The sequence below is a fragment of the Saccopteryx leptura genome, chromosome 7 (assembly GCF_036850995.1).
Source record: "Saccopteryx leptura isolate mSacLep1 chromosome 7, mSacLep1_pri_phased_curated, whole genome shotgun sequence".
Classification (NCBI taxonomy): Eukaryota; Metazoa; Chordata; class Mammalia; order Chiroptera; family Emballonuridae; genus Saccopteryx; species Saccopteryx leptura.
Window position 1 is genome coordinate 33,283,134 of NC_089509.1, and position 18,273 is coordinate 33,301,406.

General features: G+C 36.3%; 1 protein-coding gene across 2 annotated transcripts in view; it reads left to right on the top strand.

The window, feature by feature from the left end:
• Window positions 1-18,273, top strand: part of EPC2 (enhancer of polycomb homolog 2) — a 131,825-nt gene that overhangs the window by 101,279 nt on the left and 12,273 nt on the right. For both annotated transcript variants that reach the window (XM_066345434.1, XM_066345433.1), the window contains 6 exons: window positions 6,658-6,806; window positions 7,564-7,696; window positions 10,170-10,361; window positions 11,981-12,070; window positions 13,276-13,421; window positions 13,524-13,867. In XM_066345434.1, the coding sequence (XP_066201531.1) occupies window positions 6,658-6,806; window positions 7,564-7,696; window positions 10,170-10,361; window positions 11,981-12,070; window positions 13,276-13,421; window positions 13,524-13,867 (1,054 nt within the window). The remainder of the gene's footprint in view (window positions 1-6,657; window positions 6,807-7,563; window positions 7,697-10,169; window positions 10,362-11,980; window positions 12,071-13,275; window positions 13,422-13,523; window positions 13,868-18,273) is intronic.

An 18,273-nucleotide genomic window follows, 5' to 3' on the forward strand; every position in this document is an offset into this window, starting at 1 on the left:
ATAGCTTAAATCACTATTTTCTAACCAGCGTAGTTTGAAAATTGCTAGTAATTAGGTTCCTGTGTTTAGATGCTTCACCATTGTGTAAAAACTAGTCCAGTTTTTTCCTGACACTCTTAATTCCTACCCCTTCTCTCTGCAAAGTAGTATGTTTACTTTCCCAGTGGTCTTTTTATTTGTTTTCAGTTGTGAGACCAATGACTGTTTTACCCTTCACATACACGTTTTATGTTTCCAAATGAGAAAGTTGAGAAAGCAGTCAACAATAAATATTCCCCTCCCATCCTAGGTGTTTAGGATGTGGAAAAGCATTGGAATATGCAGAAATGAATCCAGCTAACAGCGATTCTCTGCTTTCTTTCTTATTCTCACTAAATTAAAGATACGATAAAGTAAGGGACTTCTGAGATATTTGCTTGGTAGTCTAGAATTTAATTTTAATTAACCAAACTAATATTTAATTTGTGAGTGCTTAAGTACTGAAAGACATTTTTTGTGTGTGTGCAGAAGACATTCTTTTTTTTTTTTTTTAATTTATTTATTCATTTTTTTAGAGAGGAGAGGGAGAGACAGAGAAAGAGAGAAGGGGGGGAGGAGCTGGAAGCATCAACTCCCATATGTGCCTTGACCAGGCAAGCCCAGGGTTTCGAACCGGCAACCTCAGCATTTCCAGGTTGATGCTTTATCCACTGCGCCACCACAGGTCAGGCCAGAAGACATTCTTAAATGAGATAGTCGTAAGTTACCAGCAAAGCTGTTTGCACTGACTGGGAAGTTTTGAATCAACATACATGTTTAATATGTTTAACCTTACAAATACAACTCTTAGTATCTGTGCCTTCTTTCCTCTGTGGCCCAGAAGAAGCAAAGAGAGGAAACTCCTGGTAGTAATTCTCAGTCTGGCTGCACATAGCAATCACCTGTGAATTATTCTTGGGTATATAAAGGTCTATAGTTAATTCAAGTGCAGCAGTTTGAGAACTATTTCCCTAGAGATTTGGCAGTAGGTCAGAACTATGTCACTGGAACTAGAAGAAAAGAATTGGCCCTGAGCAGAGACACTGGTGAGAAGGGTAAAGGTAGTGAGCGGGTTTGAATGCAGAAGGAGTAGGGCCATCAGAAAAACATGTAGATTTGAATATAATGGTTAGTTAGAAATAGATAATAGATCTGTGAATGTACATACATTTATTGCATACATATTTCCTAACTCTGTTCCCTGAGTCTAGATGCAATGACTCAATAGCAGTGGGCATACTTAGCATGTAGATCTTGATTATTTATTTATTTATTTATTTACAGGGACAGAGAGTCAGAGAGAGGGACAGATAGGGACAGACAGACAGGAACGGAGAGAGATGAGAAGCATCAATCATCAGTTTTTTATTGCGACACCTTAGTTGTTCATTGATTGCTCTCTCATATGTGCCTTGACCGTGGGCCTTCAGCAGACCGAGTAACCCCTTGCTGGAGCCAGCGACCTTGGGTCCAAGCTGGTGAGCTTTGCTCAAGCCAGATGAGCCCGCGCTCAAGCTGGTGACCTCGGGGTCTCGAACCTGGGTCCTTCTGCATCCCAGTCCAACGCTCTATCCACTGCGCCACCTCCTGGTCAGGCTAGATCTTGATTTTAAATATCATTTTCCTTAGAAAGGAAACAGGACCCCTTAGAAAAATGGTCTAGGGCTGGGAAAGTATAAAGATAATCTTGGAATGTTTTTCCATGCCAGAAAATAATAATGTGATTGAAGATGAAAGCATGTTGGAGCCATGTCAGAAGACTTCAGGAGCCAGCTTGAAGGAGGACTCCCCCTAATTAGACCTGGGGAAGTTTGAGTGTCAAATAACACTCTTTATATAAACTTATAAGTAATGAATAACTTATAGTGTATAAGTGACCCAAGAGTCCATACTGATATACATGAAAGGATGAGCCCTGACTAGGTAGGTAGCTCAGTTGGTTAGAGCATTGTTCTGATATGCCAAAGTTGTCTGTTCGATTCCCAGTCAGGGCACCTACAGAAGCAGATATATGTCTCTCTCTCTCTCTCTCTCTCTCTCTCTCTCTCTCTCTCTCTCTTTCTCTATTTCTCTCTCTCTAAAATGAATGAATTTAAAAAAAATTTTTTAAGAATCAACCAATGAACATATATATAAGTGGGACAGCAGATCAGGGTTTCTCTGTCTCCTCTTTCTCTAAAATCAAATTCTTAAAAACATTATTAAATGGCTAGATGAATGAATGATTGAGAGTTAGATAAGAGAAAGGTATACTTTTCCTTTAGTATATTTCCAACTTAGCAGAATGGCGGTGTTTGAAAAACACTGTTTGGCAGCCATTAGAGCAATAATGTTCCAGGAAAAGGTTAGAATCGGTAGATACAAAACTAGTGATGGCAAATTTGATGAAAAACAGTATATAAAGTTTTACAGCATACCTTTTGCTTATTATTTTTTTAGGTGAGAGGACGGGAGATAGAGAGGCAGACTCACACACATGCCCCGACTGGGCTCTACCCTGCAACCCTCGTCTGGGGCCAATGCTTGAATATTGAGCTATTTTAGCACCTCAGGCTGATGTGCTCAGACCAGCCAAGCTATCCTTAGTGCCTAGGGCCACACTCAAACCAATTGAGCCACTGGCTGCGGGAGGGGAAGAGGAATGAGGGGAGAAGTGGATAGTCACTTCTCCTCTGTGCCCTGACTGGAAATCGAACCAGAACGTCCATATGCCCAGCCAACACTCTATCCACTGAAACACGGGCCAGGGCCACTTTTTAATTTAAAAAGGAAAAATAGTAATTTGACTAGAGAAATCTGGCAGACATCATTTTAATCAAGTGATCAAAGTTAACATCAGCACTAATAGGACAAATATGTATCATTTAACTTGTGATATGGTGAGAGAAGGATATAATATTACTTCTATGGTAGTCCTACTAAAAATATATAACCCAGATTTATTTGTGGAAAAATATCAAAGAAACCCAAATTGAAGAATATTCTATAAAAAGGCCTCTATTCTTCAAAAATATCAAGATCACAATAATCAGAGAAACTATTCCAAATTATAGGCGATTAAAGAGACATGACAACTAAATGCAATTTTAATCCTGAATCAGATACTAGTCGGAAAAAAGAATTTATTACATTTTAGCCTGACCAGGCAGTGGCGCAGTGACTAGAGTCAGACTGGGATACAGAAGATCAAGGTTCAAAACCCTGAGGTTGCTGGCTTGAATGTGGGATCCTGGTTCATGACCCCATGGTCGTTGACTTGAGCCCAAGGTTGCTGGCTTAAGCAAGGGGTCACTCACTCTGCTGTAGCCCACCAGTCAAGGCACATGAGAAATCAATCAGTGAACAACTAAGATGTTGCAACGAAAAATTGATGCTTCTCATCTCTCTCTCTTCCTGTCTGTCCCTTCTCTCTGTCATAAAAAATAAAGAAAAAAGAATTTATTACATTTTAATGAAGTTTAGTAATAAAAATTTTCCACTTAATGCCCTTTATAGCAACAGTTATATAAACATATAAAAATATATGCAAGTTTTACTTGTTGCTGTAAAGGACATTAATGGGACAATTTGTGAAATATGAATTAAAATAGATAATAGGATTATATCATATTAATTCCCTGATCTTGATAATTTATTGTGGCTATGTAAGCGAATATTGTTTATATAAAAATAAACTTTAATATTAAGGATAAGAGGACATAACAAATTTTTCTCAAAAAATCTTTAAAATGCTGTTAATCATTTATATGTGTGTGTTTATGTTTATATGTGGCTTAGTTCATTTGGGCTCCTGTGACAATCATACCATAGACCAGGTTACTGGGTGGCTTAAACAACAAACATTCATTTCTCACAATTCTGGAGGCTGGGAAATCCAAGGTCCAGGTACTACAGATTGGGGCTCTCATGAGGGCCTGCTTCCTGGTTTATGAATGGTCATCTTGCTGTGCCCTCACGTGGTGAGAGGAGCAAGAAAGCTCTCTGGGGTCTCCTTTATAAGAGCACTAGTCCATTCCTGAGGACTCTGCACTAATAACCAAATCATCACAAAGGCCTCCTCCAAATAGCATCCATTGGGGAGTTAGAATTTCAGCATACGAATTTTCAGAAGACAGACATTCAGTCCATAACAAGATGCGTATACATAACATATGTATGCTTGTATGTCTATATATGCAGCCTGTGGCAGTAGTAGGCTTACAGTTGTGAGTACATGAGTCAGAGTTTATATTTATTATTGTATTATTTTGTATATGAACATCTGTAAATCTACATTTGCCCCAGCTGTATACATAGAGAAAGAAATAAAGCAAATGTAAAATATTCACATTTGGGGAATCTGGATGAGATATGTGGGAATTCTTGATATTATGTAACTTTTTGTAATTCTGAGATTACTTCAAAATAATCTGCACAGAGTGGACACTTTAGTATTTGCTGTCAGTAATGTTAATTTTTTTTCAATAGGATATTATTGTTGCCTGTTTACCAAAAAAGCAATTGCTTAAAATCATGCTTTAGATTTTGCCTCCTGGTGAGATAAAAGCATGACTTATTAGCATAACATTTCTTAATATTTGTTATGCAGTACCTTAATGGGACTTAGCATAGATGTTGTTTATAGGTGCTGAATAATGTTCAAATACAAGAAACCATACACAAAAGAAAAAAAGAATAAAACTTTGAAAAATTCTCAAGTTTTCTTTTTCTCTTTTATAATCGTTCAATATGAAATCTGACTTTCTTCAGGTTCTTTTTAATATTATATTACATTATCAATTCAAAGATGGAAAGATTGCTTAAGTATGCAGTCTTTCCGGATGTGTAGAATGAGTAGTAGTAATGGTGTATATTTAAACAAATAGTGCCATTTGTAATATAAAGTAAGTATTCTATGGCTATTTGATTGAACAGATATTTTATAGTAACAGTAACTTTTGTAAGCAGATAGATTCTGCTAAAAACAACTGAGCCTCCTCTGGTTATTAAACAGGACTCTCTAAGTTGTTCAGATACTTTATACATTTCAGAGTAAGAACTTCTAGCAATACTCTGCAACTCAGAGTTTTCACTACATCTCTTTTCTACTCTGCAGTGAGGTGTTATTACACTGAATCATAATGATTTCATTTCTTGAGATGCTTTATATCCCACTTTTGGTTTATATCAGTTTCTGAAGTGAAGCTTTGCTTGTCATTGTGCATGTTTATATTGTAATACAGTGTGTCAATAAAGTCATGGTGCACTTTGACTGGTTACAGGAAAGCAACAAAAGATGATAGAAATGTGAAATGTGCACCAAATAAAAGGAAAACTCTCCCAGTTTCATACCTGTTCAGTGCAGTTTGATGTGGGCTCATGCACAGATTTTTTAGGGCTCCTTAGGTAGCTATCCTGTATAGCCTCTATAGCAGGGGTCCCCAAACTACGGCCCGAGGGCCATATGCGGCCCCCTGAGGCCATTTATCCGGCCCCCGCTGCACTTCCGGAAGGGGCACCTCTTTCATTGGTGGTCAATGAAAGGAGCACATTGACCATCTCATTAGCCAAAAGCAGGCCCATAGTTCCCATTGAAATACTGGTCAGTTTCTTGATTTAAATTTACTTGTTTTTTATTTTAAATATTGTATTTGTTCCCATTTTGTTTTTTTACTTTAAAATAAGATATATGCAGTGTGCATAGGGATTTGTTCATAGTTTTTTTTATAGTCCAGCCCTCCAACGGTCTGAGGGACAGTGAACTGGCCCCCTGTGTAAAAAGTTTGGGGACCCCTGCTCTATAGACTTGTCACTGGTTGATGGCCTACCAGAACGGGGTTTCTCCACCAAACTGCCAGTTTCCTTCAACTGCTTATCCCACCAAGTAATGTTATTCCTATGTGGCAGTGCTTCATTACAAACGCGCCAATATTCACGTTGCACTTTGATCACGGATTCGAATTTAGCGAGCCACAGAACACACTGAACTTTCCTCTGCACCGTCCACATCTCGACTGGCGTGGCCGTGGGCTGCTCCGCTGTATAAACGGTGTTATGTCATCATCTGCACATGCGCACATGCTGCCACATCATCCTACAGAAACTGGGAGGCTTTTCCTTTTATTTGGTGCAGATTTCACATTTCTATCGTCTTTTGTTGCTTTCCTGTGACCAGTCAAACGTACACCATGACTTTAAGGACACACTGTATATTGAACCTTCCAGCCCCCAATTACAGTGCTGGATGGGTGGATAGAGACCTAGTTTGGCTATTTTTAGGTAGCCTTGATTTGACAGAATTGTTTCTCTCTGTATCTTGCTATAAAGTGAATGGACTACTTTTTCTGATACACACTAGGTTTTGTTTCAGGCAGACTTTTAAAAAATTGGTTACATCGAAATTATCCTTTTTATGTCATTCTGTCTTTTCAAGAGCTGGCAGCATTTGTTTTTTTCTGAACATTTACTGAGAGATATATGTATGTAATATTTTCAGAATTAGGTTTTTTATAGTTATTATTTAGATGACTTTTTAACTTTTTTGACATTTTGCTTCTATAGAATGAGTTTGAGTCTGATAAGATTTTGTTGAACGAAGCTGGAAATATGGGTATTTGGATTAATTGTTTATTCTTCTTAAATTGTCTTTATTTTCAATAGAATCGTAAGAATGATGAAGCCTCTTATGAAAAGATGTTGAAACTGAGACGAGAGTTTAGTAGAGCCATAACAATTTTGGAAATGATTAAAAGAAGAGAAAAAACAAAACGAGAATTATTGCACTTAACCCTAGAAGTTGTGGAGAAAAGGTAACAATGCTATAATTATATACTAGCGGCAATTTTAGTCAAATGATGGGCCAAATATAACCAGATGAGAGAGACAAAGATTTTTGTTGCTGTTGAATTAAAAAACAATTGAGATTGAGTCTAACAAAATCAAAATTTTTATTTTTGAAAAGTTATGGTTACTATTTTTAAGCAGATTGTTATAATTTTAGTGCAAATTTAGGAGAGTTTCTTGTGTATAGTATAGTTCTTTTAATATAATTGGTTTTTTTGTTTTGTTTTTTGCAGAATCACTGACTTGTATTTAGAAGAGAACCTAGAGATCATTTTGTTCAATATTTTATTAAAATTTGAGGGTAAATTAGTGTTTAATTTTTATTTTCTGACTAGGTAGGAAACACTTTTTGTTTCGGTGAATTTTGAAAATGTGTTCTCTAATAGTCATTTTTCTGCATAATTAAACTATACAAACCTTAGAATTTTATGTAACCCCTGAGTTTAGCTTTCTAAAAATATCATTTTCAAGTACTTCAAAATATAAAATTATAAGAAATTCATCTTCTGTGTACCTTAGAGATTTGGGGGGTTCTGGGGGGAGGGGCTTGTTTTGTTTGCTAAAATCATGAGCATTTTCTGCAAATTTTCTGTTTTAAGAATAATTTCATTAATTGTTGGCTCTGAATAGTCAGGTTCCAGTTAATTGAAGTATCATTCATTTTTCGTCTTTATTTTTAAACCGAAACATTTTTATGTATATATTTTTTGTTACCTTTTCAAGATATCATTTGGGAGACTATGGTGGTGAAATTCTTAATGAAGTGAAAATCAGTAGATCAGAAAAAGAGTTATATGCCACTCCAGCGACTCTTCATAATGGAAATCATCACAAAGTACAAGAATGTAAAACTAAGGTGAATATCCTCTGGAGAAAAACATGGATGGTAACATAGATCTTATAGTTATCGGTTTCTGCAGTTGCCTTAGTATACTTTGGTTAACATATTTAATTCTTACTGTTTGCCAACAGTTTGTGGAGAATTTTACGTACATTTAACTCATTAATCCTTAAAACAACCCTTTCATATAGTTTTTATTTTTATGTGACTTCTAGATCAAATAGCTAATAAATGGCAGATTCCAGGTTTGAGTCCAAATCTAACACAGAAGATGATGTGCTTAACGCTGTGCGAGCGCCTTCGTTAGGGTTCAGTTTTACTTCATAGCTTTCTTCATTGAGACCATTGAAAGTTAAACTTGTTGTTATCATCGCCAGATCCAGCAGTTATCAACTGCTGTCTACCCTTAGTGATTTGAAAAACTCCTCTGCTAGACTACAATTTCTTCCTGAGTCAGAACCAGAGATTACTTTTGTCCCTGATAATGAAGAATTATATTTATTCAATATTCACTTTGCACATTAATTAAAATATTTAATTATGTTTATTCAGTATTCACTTGGGATGTTAAAAGTATTCAATAGATAGACAAAAATTAGCAAGACCTTAAATTTAGGAGCTTAGATTTAAATAAGAAACAGGTATTGACTGAAGCATTAGACAATAGAGCTTTAATGTATAGCAAGATTTAAAAGTGACTTAGGATGTTTGTGGAAAATTCATCTTTTACATTTTCATTCTTTAAGGTCAAGAAAGAATGTGAAGCAGGGAAATTACTCCTTAACTTGTGTTAGTTCAAACACCAAAGTTCTTTCTTATTAATCACAGGCATCTAGCCCACCTACCCAATTCCCTTTAAATCACACTTGCCTCTGTTGCCAAGTGATCATTGCAGTTAATGTCATTTTCTAAGTTATTTTTAAAATCCATTTTATATAAATCAGTGCTTTTTCTAGATATATGATTAGTAGGCAAAGAATATAAAAATATCAACCCCAGGTCCTGGCCGGTTGACTCAGTGGTAGAGTGTTGGCCTGGTATGCAGGAGTCCCGGGTTTGATTCCTGGCCAGGGCACACAGGAGAAACGCCCATCTGCTTCTCCACCCCTCCCCCTCTCTTTCCTCTCTGTCTCCCTCTTCCCATCCCGCAGCCAAGGCTCCATTGGAGCAAAGTTGGCCCGGGCGCTAAGGATGGCTCCGTGACCTCCGCCTCAGGCACTAGAATGGCTCTGGTTGCAGCGGAGCGACGCCCCAGATGGGCAGAGCATCAATCGCCCCCTGGTGGGCGTGCCGGGTGGATCCCGGTCGGGTGCATGCGGGAGTCTGTCTGACTGCCTCCCCGTTTCCAACTTCAGAAAAATACAAAAAATAATATATTTTTTTTTTGAGAGAGAGAGAGAGATACTCAACCCCAAATTACTGACAGAATCAGCCCTTATTATATATTGATTCTTACTTTAGATCATCTCTAAGCATAAACACTCGTAAATCCTACTTTTGGAAATGTGGTTGCCTTTATTGTTGCTCTTACCTGTTACACATAGTTATCTATACTTAGTCACACATCTCACCTTACAATACTGGTAGTTTCTAGGAAGTTGGGGTTTTCTTTTTGATGATATAAATATACCCATTGTATGAAACTGTTTATAGCTCACTAAATAACTTGGCATTTAAGCAACATTTTCATTGTGTGTATCATTTTGACCCTAAAATAGTTTTAACAAAATCTGGGCTATATAGGGAAATGTATAACTTCCTAAATATTTTTTACACTTTTCATATTGCTATACTTTGGTGCTTATAATAGTCATTTTCAAACTGTTTAAAGTTGCAGGTCCCTTTTATTAAAAGGAATGCTAGTACATTAAAACAGAAAACAGCAGCGCTCTGTTGAGGAGAGGCAAGGGCTGCACACCAACTGCCCCAGCCAGTCCTGTCGGATGGCTCTGAGGTGCTGACACAGACCTCGGGGTACTTGAGACAGGCTCATTATTGTCCAGTTGAGGCAGTAATTATACAGTCTAAAAAATGAAGTTTTTTTAGTTAGTAAGCAGTTTTTCTCAAAAAAATTATATATTATTGGAAATAATAGAAATGAGTTAATGAATCATAATTCAAGTTTTTAAAAATTAAAGTCATTTATTTTCATCATTAGTACAGTGGGGTTTTTAAAAATTAAAATTTATTTTAAATTTATAAATGCTGGATTGCTTAATAGAGCAATTTTTAAAAAATCACTAACATCTAGGTTTTAAGTATTAATAACAAGATATAAAGCAAACTTATGTACCACAATTATTTTCATCATAAATTACAGAAAGTAAAGCATTTCTAAATTTACGATCACATAGTTTTTATATAAAAACAGTAAATAAAATTACCTCCTGGTTAAAAATGTATGTTTTACAAAGAGCAGTATAGTTTTTCATGATCTCTAAAATAATTTTCATTTCTTCCTTTGGGGGAAAAATCGTCATGTAAACAGCACCCTCATCATTTGTCTTTGAAAGAAGAGGCTTCTGATGTGGTTCGTCAAAAGAAGAAGTACCCAAAGAAGCCTAAAGCAGAGGCTTTGATAGCATCTCAGCAGCCCACTCCTGAGACGCTGCCTGTGATCAATAAGAGTGACATTAAGCAATATGACTTTCACAGCTCAGATGAAGATGAATTTCCACAGGTGCTTGTTTTAAAACTCTTTTAAAAACATTTCCTTCTAGTTTTTTATATTGCTGTATTTTACAACATAATTGACATCTTAGAGTTTTATTCTTCACCTAATGATATAGCATAAACATTTTCAACATTTTAATACAATCACTGAAATGGTATTTATTTTTTGTTATTTTGCATCAGTAGAATAGAATTTATTCTATTTTGGAGAATTTGGGTGATGGTCATTTTCCCCTTTTATAAACATGAACATCTCTATCTTTTCCCTCTATTTAAAATCAGGATTTTATTGATAAAAACATAATAAAATAATCGTACGCTTTTTTGTGTGTGCAATAAACAAGGAAGTAGGAAGCCTTACGAGAACAAACATTTTAATCAGACTTATCCAACTGGTTCACAGCAGAGCAGAACTTAAAAACCCTGTCTGTTCTTGATCATGCTTCTGATTTTCCTAAAATGGCTCTCTCTTCCTATATCACAGACTAAATCCTGAAACCCACTCCTAGGAGATGGTGGTTGGGAGGAAGGGGTGGTATTCTTTATATACCAAAGAATTTCTGTGACTGTGATACGTCTGATGTTCATTATAGAGGATGTAGATGTAAGCTGGGCTGATTCTTCTTCCTGGGGAACCAGGTCCCAACCTGACGCTTGAAAGGAAATCCCAAATATGAATTTTCCACTTTGGTTCCTTTGCAAATCATCTACATCCACTATAATCCACATCAGAAGTATCACAGTCATAGAAATTCTTTGGTATATAAAGAATACCATTTATAGTGTGCTGTAATGTATCAGTGCTTCCCTAGGGATCCGTTCAGTTTATTTAGGGAATTGACCACAAGATCCCAAGCAGAATGCTTTTAAATATGTGACAGCATTTTATAAAGTCTTTGGGGGACACTATTTATAAGCTATTTTTTACTTCCTAGGTTTTGCCCTTATTACCAAGATAAAATTACTGTATAAAACCTAAAGGTAGCCTGACCAGGCAACAGTACACTGGATAGAGAATTGGACTGAGATGCCGAGAACCCAGGTTCAAAACCCCGAGGTCGCTGGCTTGAGCAAGAGGTCACTGGCTCAGCTGGAGCGCCTTGGGCAAGGCACATATGAGAAAGCAATCAGTAAACAACTAAAGTGCTAAAACAAACCAGCTGATGCCTCTCATCTCTTTCCCTTCCTGACTGTGTGTTCCTGCCTCTGTTTCTCTCTTGCTTGCTAAAAAACAAAACAAAAAAAACAAAAAACCTTACAAACCTTATAGGTAAAGCATAACTATCATAATAAAGTATTATGGTCACATACATTATTTATAAAATATAAATGAGACATACAAAAACTGTACTAACTTTTTTAAGTATACAGTGCTAACATGTTCAGAAGCATTTAAGCAATATCATGTGGATTTACCTGCAAGAACTAATCCATTAAAAGTAATCATTTTCTGACATAGAAAGTTTTTGCTACTTTTTAAATGTTTTGGGGAGTTCACTGTCTACTGTATATAATATGGGAGTGAATTACTGTTTATGATCAGATTCTAGTTTTAGACAATTACAAAGATTTATCTATTGAGGTTTGGTAACTCCTGAATAAAATGTCTTACTCCTCATTTTTCAGGTACCGTCCCCAGTGTCAGAACCTGAAGAAGAAAATGATCCTGATGGTCCCTGTGCTTTCAGGAGGCGAGCAGGATGCCAGTATTATGCTGTAAGAACTTTTCTTTGTGATGTTTTTATGAACTGGAATTAATAGGTAACTCTTGTCAAGAGGTGACTTATTCTCGATCTAAAAATGGTAACTCTGTCAGCATTTTTTATTTAATATTTCCTGTGCAGATACCAGTAAAAGATGCTCAAAGGTACTGGGTTCCTTCAGGGGATATCAGAATCCTTCATTAGAAACTGATGGCTCATATTTAGAAATCTAGTTTCACTTTGGGCTCTAACTATAGCAATAGCTCTAGTTATGCACTGTGTCATTACTACTTAGGTAAGTCCAGAATCTCTGATTGAACATCTGATGACTGCCAATTGTTCACTGAAATTTACTATTGGCAAGTGCAGCTTGTGCATACATATCCACTAAGTATCAAACATAGAGGAATCATTTTTAAATTTGCCTCGTGGCAGTATTTTATCTAGTCACTGTATTTATAACTTTTTGACACACTTAAAAATTACTTTGTGCTATTAAGTCAAGTTTTGTTGCAGCATTATCTCAAGGAATGGCCCTTACTTCCAAATGTTTGGGTTTTCAAATAAGGTATAACTATAGCCTTATGAGGATGACTTTCATATATGGCTGTGGACAGCGTTCGTCTTATTGCAGTATAGTAACATGACTTTTTCAGTGTGTGTGTCTGTGTTTGATGTAGAAGACTAGGGAGTTGTTTACAAATTATGCTGATGAGAGAAGAGGGAAATCATTATGAAAGGGACAGAAGTGGTAAGACTTAGAAAAGCAGAATAATAAAAGGGAAAGAGAAGGCAAAGAAATGGACTTTAAGCTCTTAATAGCAAAGAGGAAGTGTCAACTTGGCCCATACATGCGTAAAATGCAATTTTTGACACAAAAATATTTCCTCTGGTTTATCTCAAATTACCAACCTTACTATCTCTACTTTTTAATATAAATATTAAAAGCCATGTTACTCTTTAAATATATAGTGTTTAAAAATATACCCTAAATGTGTTTATATTTATAAACTAAATTCAGTTTGCTTTAGTTTGATGAGTGAATTTTTTATTCAATTTTATAATATTTTACCTGGTTAATTATCATTTAAACCCCAACTTTACAGTTTGTATCTAAATTTTAATTGTTCTACTAATGCTATACTTTATTTTTATCATGATTTAGCTTTTCTTCACCTCAGATTTACTCCAGAAGTTAATTGGGTTTTTTTTCTGCAGCCTCGTTTGGACCAAATTAACCATTCATTTGAAAGTTCAGATTTGGCAGATTTGGATAAGTTGAGATATAGGCATTGCCTTACAACACTCACAGTCCCGAGAAGATGTATAGGATTTGCAAGGAGGCGGATTGGCAGAGGTGGAAGGTAAACTATTTGTTTTGACCTGGATTTTGTTTACAAGCTGGAGGGAAAGGAGTAGGAAAATGTTAAGTTCTTCCAGATGATATTTAATTTTATATTTTTCAGAGTCATAATGGACCGAATATCCACAGAACATGACCCAGTCCTGAAACAGATAGACCCTGAAATGCTGAATGGTTTTTCAAGCTCTTCCCAGACTATAGACTTTTCTTCTAATTTCTCTCGGACCAATGCTTCCAGTAAACATTGTGAGAATAGACTGTCCCTTTCTGAAATATTGAGCAATATCAGATCATGTCGACTACAGTGTTTCCAGCCACGGCTACTAAATGTACAGGACAGTGATAGTGAAGAATGTACCTCAAGAAAACCAGGGCAGACTGTGAACAATAAAAGAGTTTCTGCAGCATCTGTAGCTTTATTGAACACCAGCAAGAATGGCATATCAGGTAAGCTGTCACTTTGTTTAAGGTATATTCCTTTCTCCTTAATTTTCATTATCTACTCAGTAAACTCAGGGTAAATTTTGAAGTTTTGTTTTCATAATGCCACTGAAGACAGCTATTTTATCTTAATATATTACATTTTTTTCCAGTCTATGAAACTAAATCTAATTACAGTATTGTGGTGCACATTTTAACCAAAATGTCCTGATACCTATAAAACTACTGACTTATATTTTGAATGTATATGCCAGGGGTCCCCAAAGTTTTTACACAGGGGGCCAGTTCACTGTCCCTCAGACCGTTGGAGGGCCAAACTATAAAAAAAACTATGAACAAATCCCTGTGCACACTGCCCATATCTTATTTTAAAGTAAAAAACAAAACGGGAACAAATACAATACTTAAAATAAAGAACAAGTAAATTTAAATCAACAAACTGACCAGTAGTATTTCAATGGGAACTGTGGGCCTGCTTTTGGCTAATGAGATGGTCAATGTCCGGTTCCATATTTGTCACTGCTAGCTATAACAAGCAATATGACGTGCTTCCGGAGCCGTGACACATGCGTTCTGCGTCACCAGAAGTAGTACTGTACGTGAGTGACGCCGCGCTTTGCGCCACCACCACATACAGTACTCCAGGATGCATCTGCATCCTGTGCTCCTCTCACTGACCACCAATGAAAGAGGTGCCCCTTCCGGAAGTGCGGCGGGGGCCGGATAAATGGCCTCAGGGGGCCGCAGTTTGGGGACCCCTGGTATATGCCTTCTATGGTGAATATGTAAACAATGCATAGGGATCCCTATGGGCAAAATGGTTATAAGCTGCAGATCATCATTGCATGGTACTGTTTTCTTGGGTTAAAGAACCTTTTATTTTTAGGTACTAACTTCACCTAAATATAGGCACTGCTCCTCAAGGGTACCACTGAAAACTTTCTTTCTGAAAAATGATATTTTAGGATCTTTCTATGAATAGTTTATGTTTATATCTGATAACTACCTCTCTAATTGAGATTGGAAAGTTGTTTCTGTTATTTTAAGAGACTTTTCTCAAATTAACATTTCTACAACATGTGCATTATAAATACAGGAAGTCCCCAGGTTACCAACAAGATAGGTTCTGTAGGTTTGTTCTTAAGTTGAATATGTATGTGAGTTGAAACAGCTACATTTACTATTAAATGCAACTCAGACAGATGTTTGTCATAACATAGCATTTATTTTTAACTTTCTGTGATTATAAATACGTAAACATTTTTAAAGCAGCAGAACCTATGGTTTGTAACCCAGGGACTGCCTGCCTGTAATGTACAGTAATATCTAGAGAATCTAAAATGCAATTTTGATTTGGTTTTTTTTTTGTGGATCGCTTCTCTTTATCATATATGCAAATGTGAATAATTTATAAGTATCCTTATAATGTATGCATTGCAAATAATGCATGATATCCAGAGATAAAACTAGATGTGACTTGACTTATACTGTTGATAGTTTTTCTTTCTGTAATAGGTTTATATATCTAAATTATTTCCTGAATAATCCAAAATTGTTAAATTTCTTTAAAGTGATTTTAAATCATTTTAATTTGAAATTTGGTCCCAATAATGTTCAGTCTTATAGTACTGAACTGCTTCTTTTCATACTTGACCTAGACATTTATATGTTTAAAGGTTGTAATGGGAAATTGGATTTGTTTGAATGATTTTGGCATATCATTTTTCCAAATTATTTGGTTAATTTTCTCCTAAATAAACATAGGTAAGGAAAATGGTGTCCCATTATATACACTGTTCAAAAAAATAGGGGGGTATTTTATAGTTTCATATTCATTTTGAAATATCCCCTAATTTTTGTGAGCAATATATAAAGATTATTAGCTGTAAAGTTTAATGAGCTTTTGAAACTAAAACGGATAAATACATATGATTTTGAGGTAGCAAGATTTTCAGAAATCTAGATAGTAGGAAGTTGACAAATATTAGATAGGATCCTTTTTCCAGCCAACTCCAGAACATTGTTCAGATTATTGAAGTGAACAGGAATTCCTGTCCCAAAAATTACTCAAAATAACTTTTGTCAAAAAAGGGAGTTTAAGGTCTGGCCCATGGTGACACAGTGGATAAAGCGTCAACCTGGAACGCTGAGGTCGTAGGTCCGAAACCCTGGACTTGCCTGGTCAAGGCACATATGGGAGTTGATGCTTCCTGCTCCTCCCCTGCCCTCTCTCTTTTTCTCCCCCCTCCCCCCACTGTTGCCTCTCTAAAATGAATAAAATTTTAAAAAGGGAGTTCAAAAATGTATCAGTGTAGGCATTTATAATTAGATTTAAACATAGAGTATTTCTACTTCACCAATGGGTACCAAACCAAAACATGATTTTAATGTTTTTTCTCAACTTAAACATACTGTAGCCTTTCTACTTAAATTACTGATCAACTTTAGATCTGTTTGAGGTAACTCTTTTCCAGAAATATATACTTGTTGCATTTGTTACTATTGTATCATCGATACTCGAAATGTATTGATCTAAATTAAAACTTAATGTTACTTAGCCCTGGCTGATTGGCTCAGTGGTAGAGCGTCAACCTGGCGTGTGGAAGTCCCGGATTCAATTCCCAGTCAGGGCACACAGGAAGAGTGTCCATCTGCCTCTCCACCTTACCCCCTCTCTTTTCTTTCTCTCTCTCTCTTCCCCTCCTGCAGTGAAGGCTCCATTGGAGCAAAGTTGGCCCAGATACTGAGGATGGTTCTATGGCCTCTGCCTCAGGCGCTAGAATGGCTCCAGTTGCAATGGAGCAATGCCCCAGATGGGCAGAGCATCACCCCCTAGTGGGCATGCCAGGTGGATCCCGGTCAGGCGCATGTGGGAGTCTGTCTCTCTGCCTCCCTGTTTCTCACTTCAGAAAAATACAAAAAAAAACCCCAAACTTAATGTAACTTAAATAATTTCATAATGAGTTCTAGAATTTTATGACACTTCTATGCATTTCATAAAATAAAAATTTTTTAAAGAAATGGAATGGGGTGACATTGGTCCATAGGAACACATAGATTTCAAGTGCATATCTTCATAGCATGTGAACTATTCATTATGTTTTGTGCCCATCATCCGAGGTAAAACCACTTTCTATCACTGTGTATTTGGCCCCCTTCACTCCCCTCTCCCCTCCCCCCCTCCATCTGGTAATCACTTTTGTTGAGTCTCAGTTAAAATAAGCATTTAAAATATTATAATAATAAGATGTGCACTTCTCAAGGAACTTAAATCACCATGTTAAAAATCAATTACATCATAGCCTGACCTGTGGTGGCACAGTGGGTAAAGCATTGACCTGGAACGCTGAGGTCACTGGTTTGAAACCCTGGGTTTGCCTGGTCAAGGCACATATGGGAGTTGATGCTTCCTGCTCTTTCTCTTGCCCCCCTCTCTCTTTCTTTTTCTTTCTCTCTTCCCCCTCCTGCTTCTCTAAAATGAATAAATTTTAAAAAGTTTTTTTAAATTATTATGTCATGGACAATAAGGTTTTTTTCTGGGTTTTTTTTGTTTGTTTTTAGAAAAAGAGAGACAGGGAGATACATAAGAAGCATCAACTCATAGTTGCGTTAATTTAGTTCATTGATTTTTTTCTCATACCTGCCTTGACCAGGGGGCTCCAGCCCAAACCAGTGACCCCTTGCTTGAGCCAGCAACCCCACCCTCAAGACTTCAGGGTTTCAAACCTGGGACCTCAGTGTCCCAGGTCAACGCTCTATTCACTGTCCCACCACTGGTCAAGCAATAAGACTTTTATTTTTGCCTTTTTCCTACCATCAAAGAAAAATAGTTTTTTGTTCTATGTAATATTTTCTGTCTTACGTTTTCAGTAGTCTTAACATAGTTCTATTTATTTCTTCCCTTAAAAATTTTCAAGGTGTCAGCAATAACTAAGCTACATTAGAATCAGTATTTTTTAATTGAGGTTTTCAAATATATAATTATTTTTACTAGAATAGAGGATTCTGTTTGAATTTTTCCTTCTCTGCTAAGTGTGATCCTCCAGTCATTAAAGCCACAAACGTTTGTCTGTAACAAATTTCCTCCATTTCAAAATATTAGGCTCAGGTATATAAATATATACATAATGAAACAACTCTTCTAACAGCATTCTTATAAATAACCAACAAGCTGTGGCAATTTTAAGTATTTATTTGTACCAGTTATATTCATTCCATAGTTTTCTCAGTTCTGGTTAGATAATTTTAAGTGGATTTACTTAAAAGTCAATAAATATTGATAGAATTCCTTCATCTCCCTAAAGCAAAGGATGCAGTTGTTTTTAGAAAGCTGTATTTTTTATATTTGATGACCATATAAAGATTGATGGATTGAATCTACCTCTGTTTGGTTTCTTTAATCTGTGTCTTTA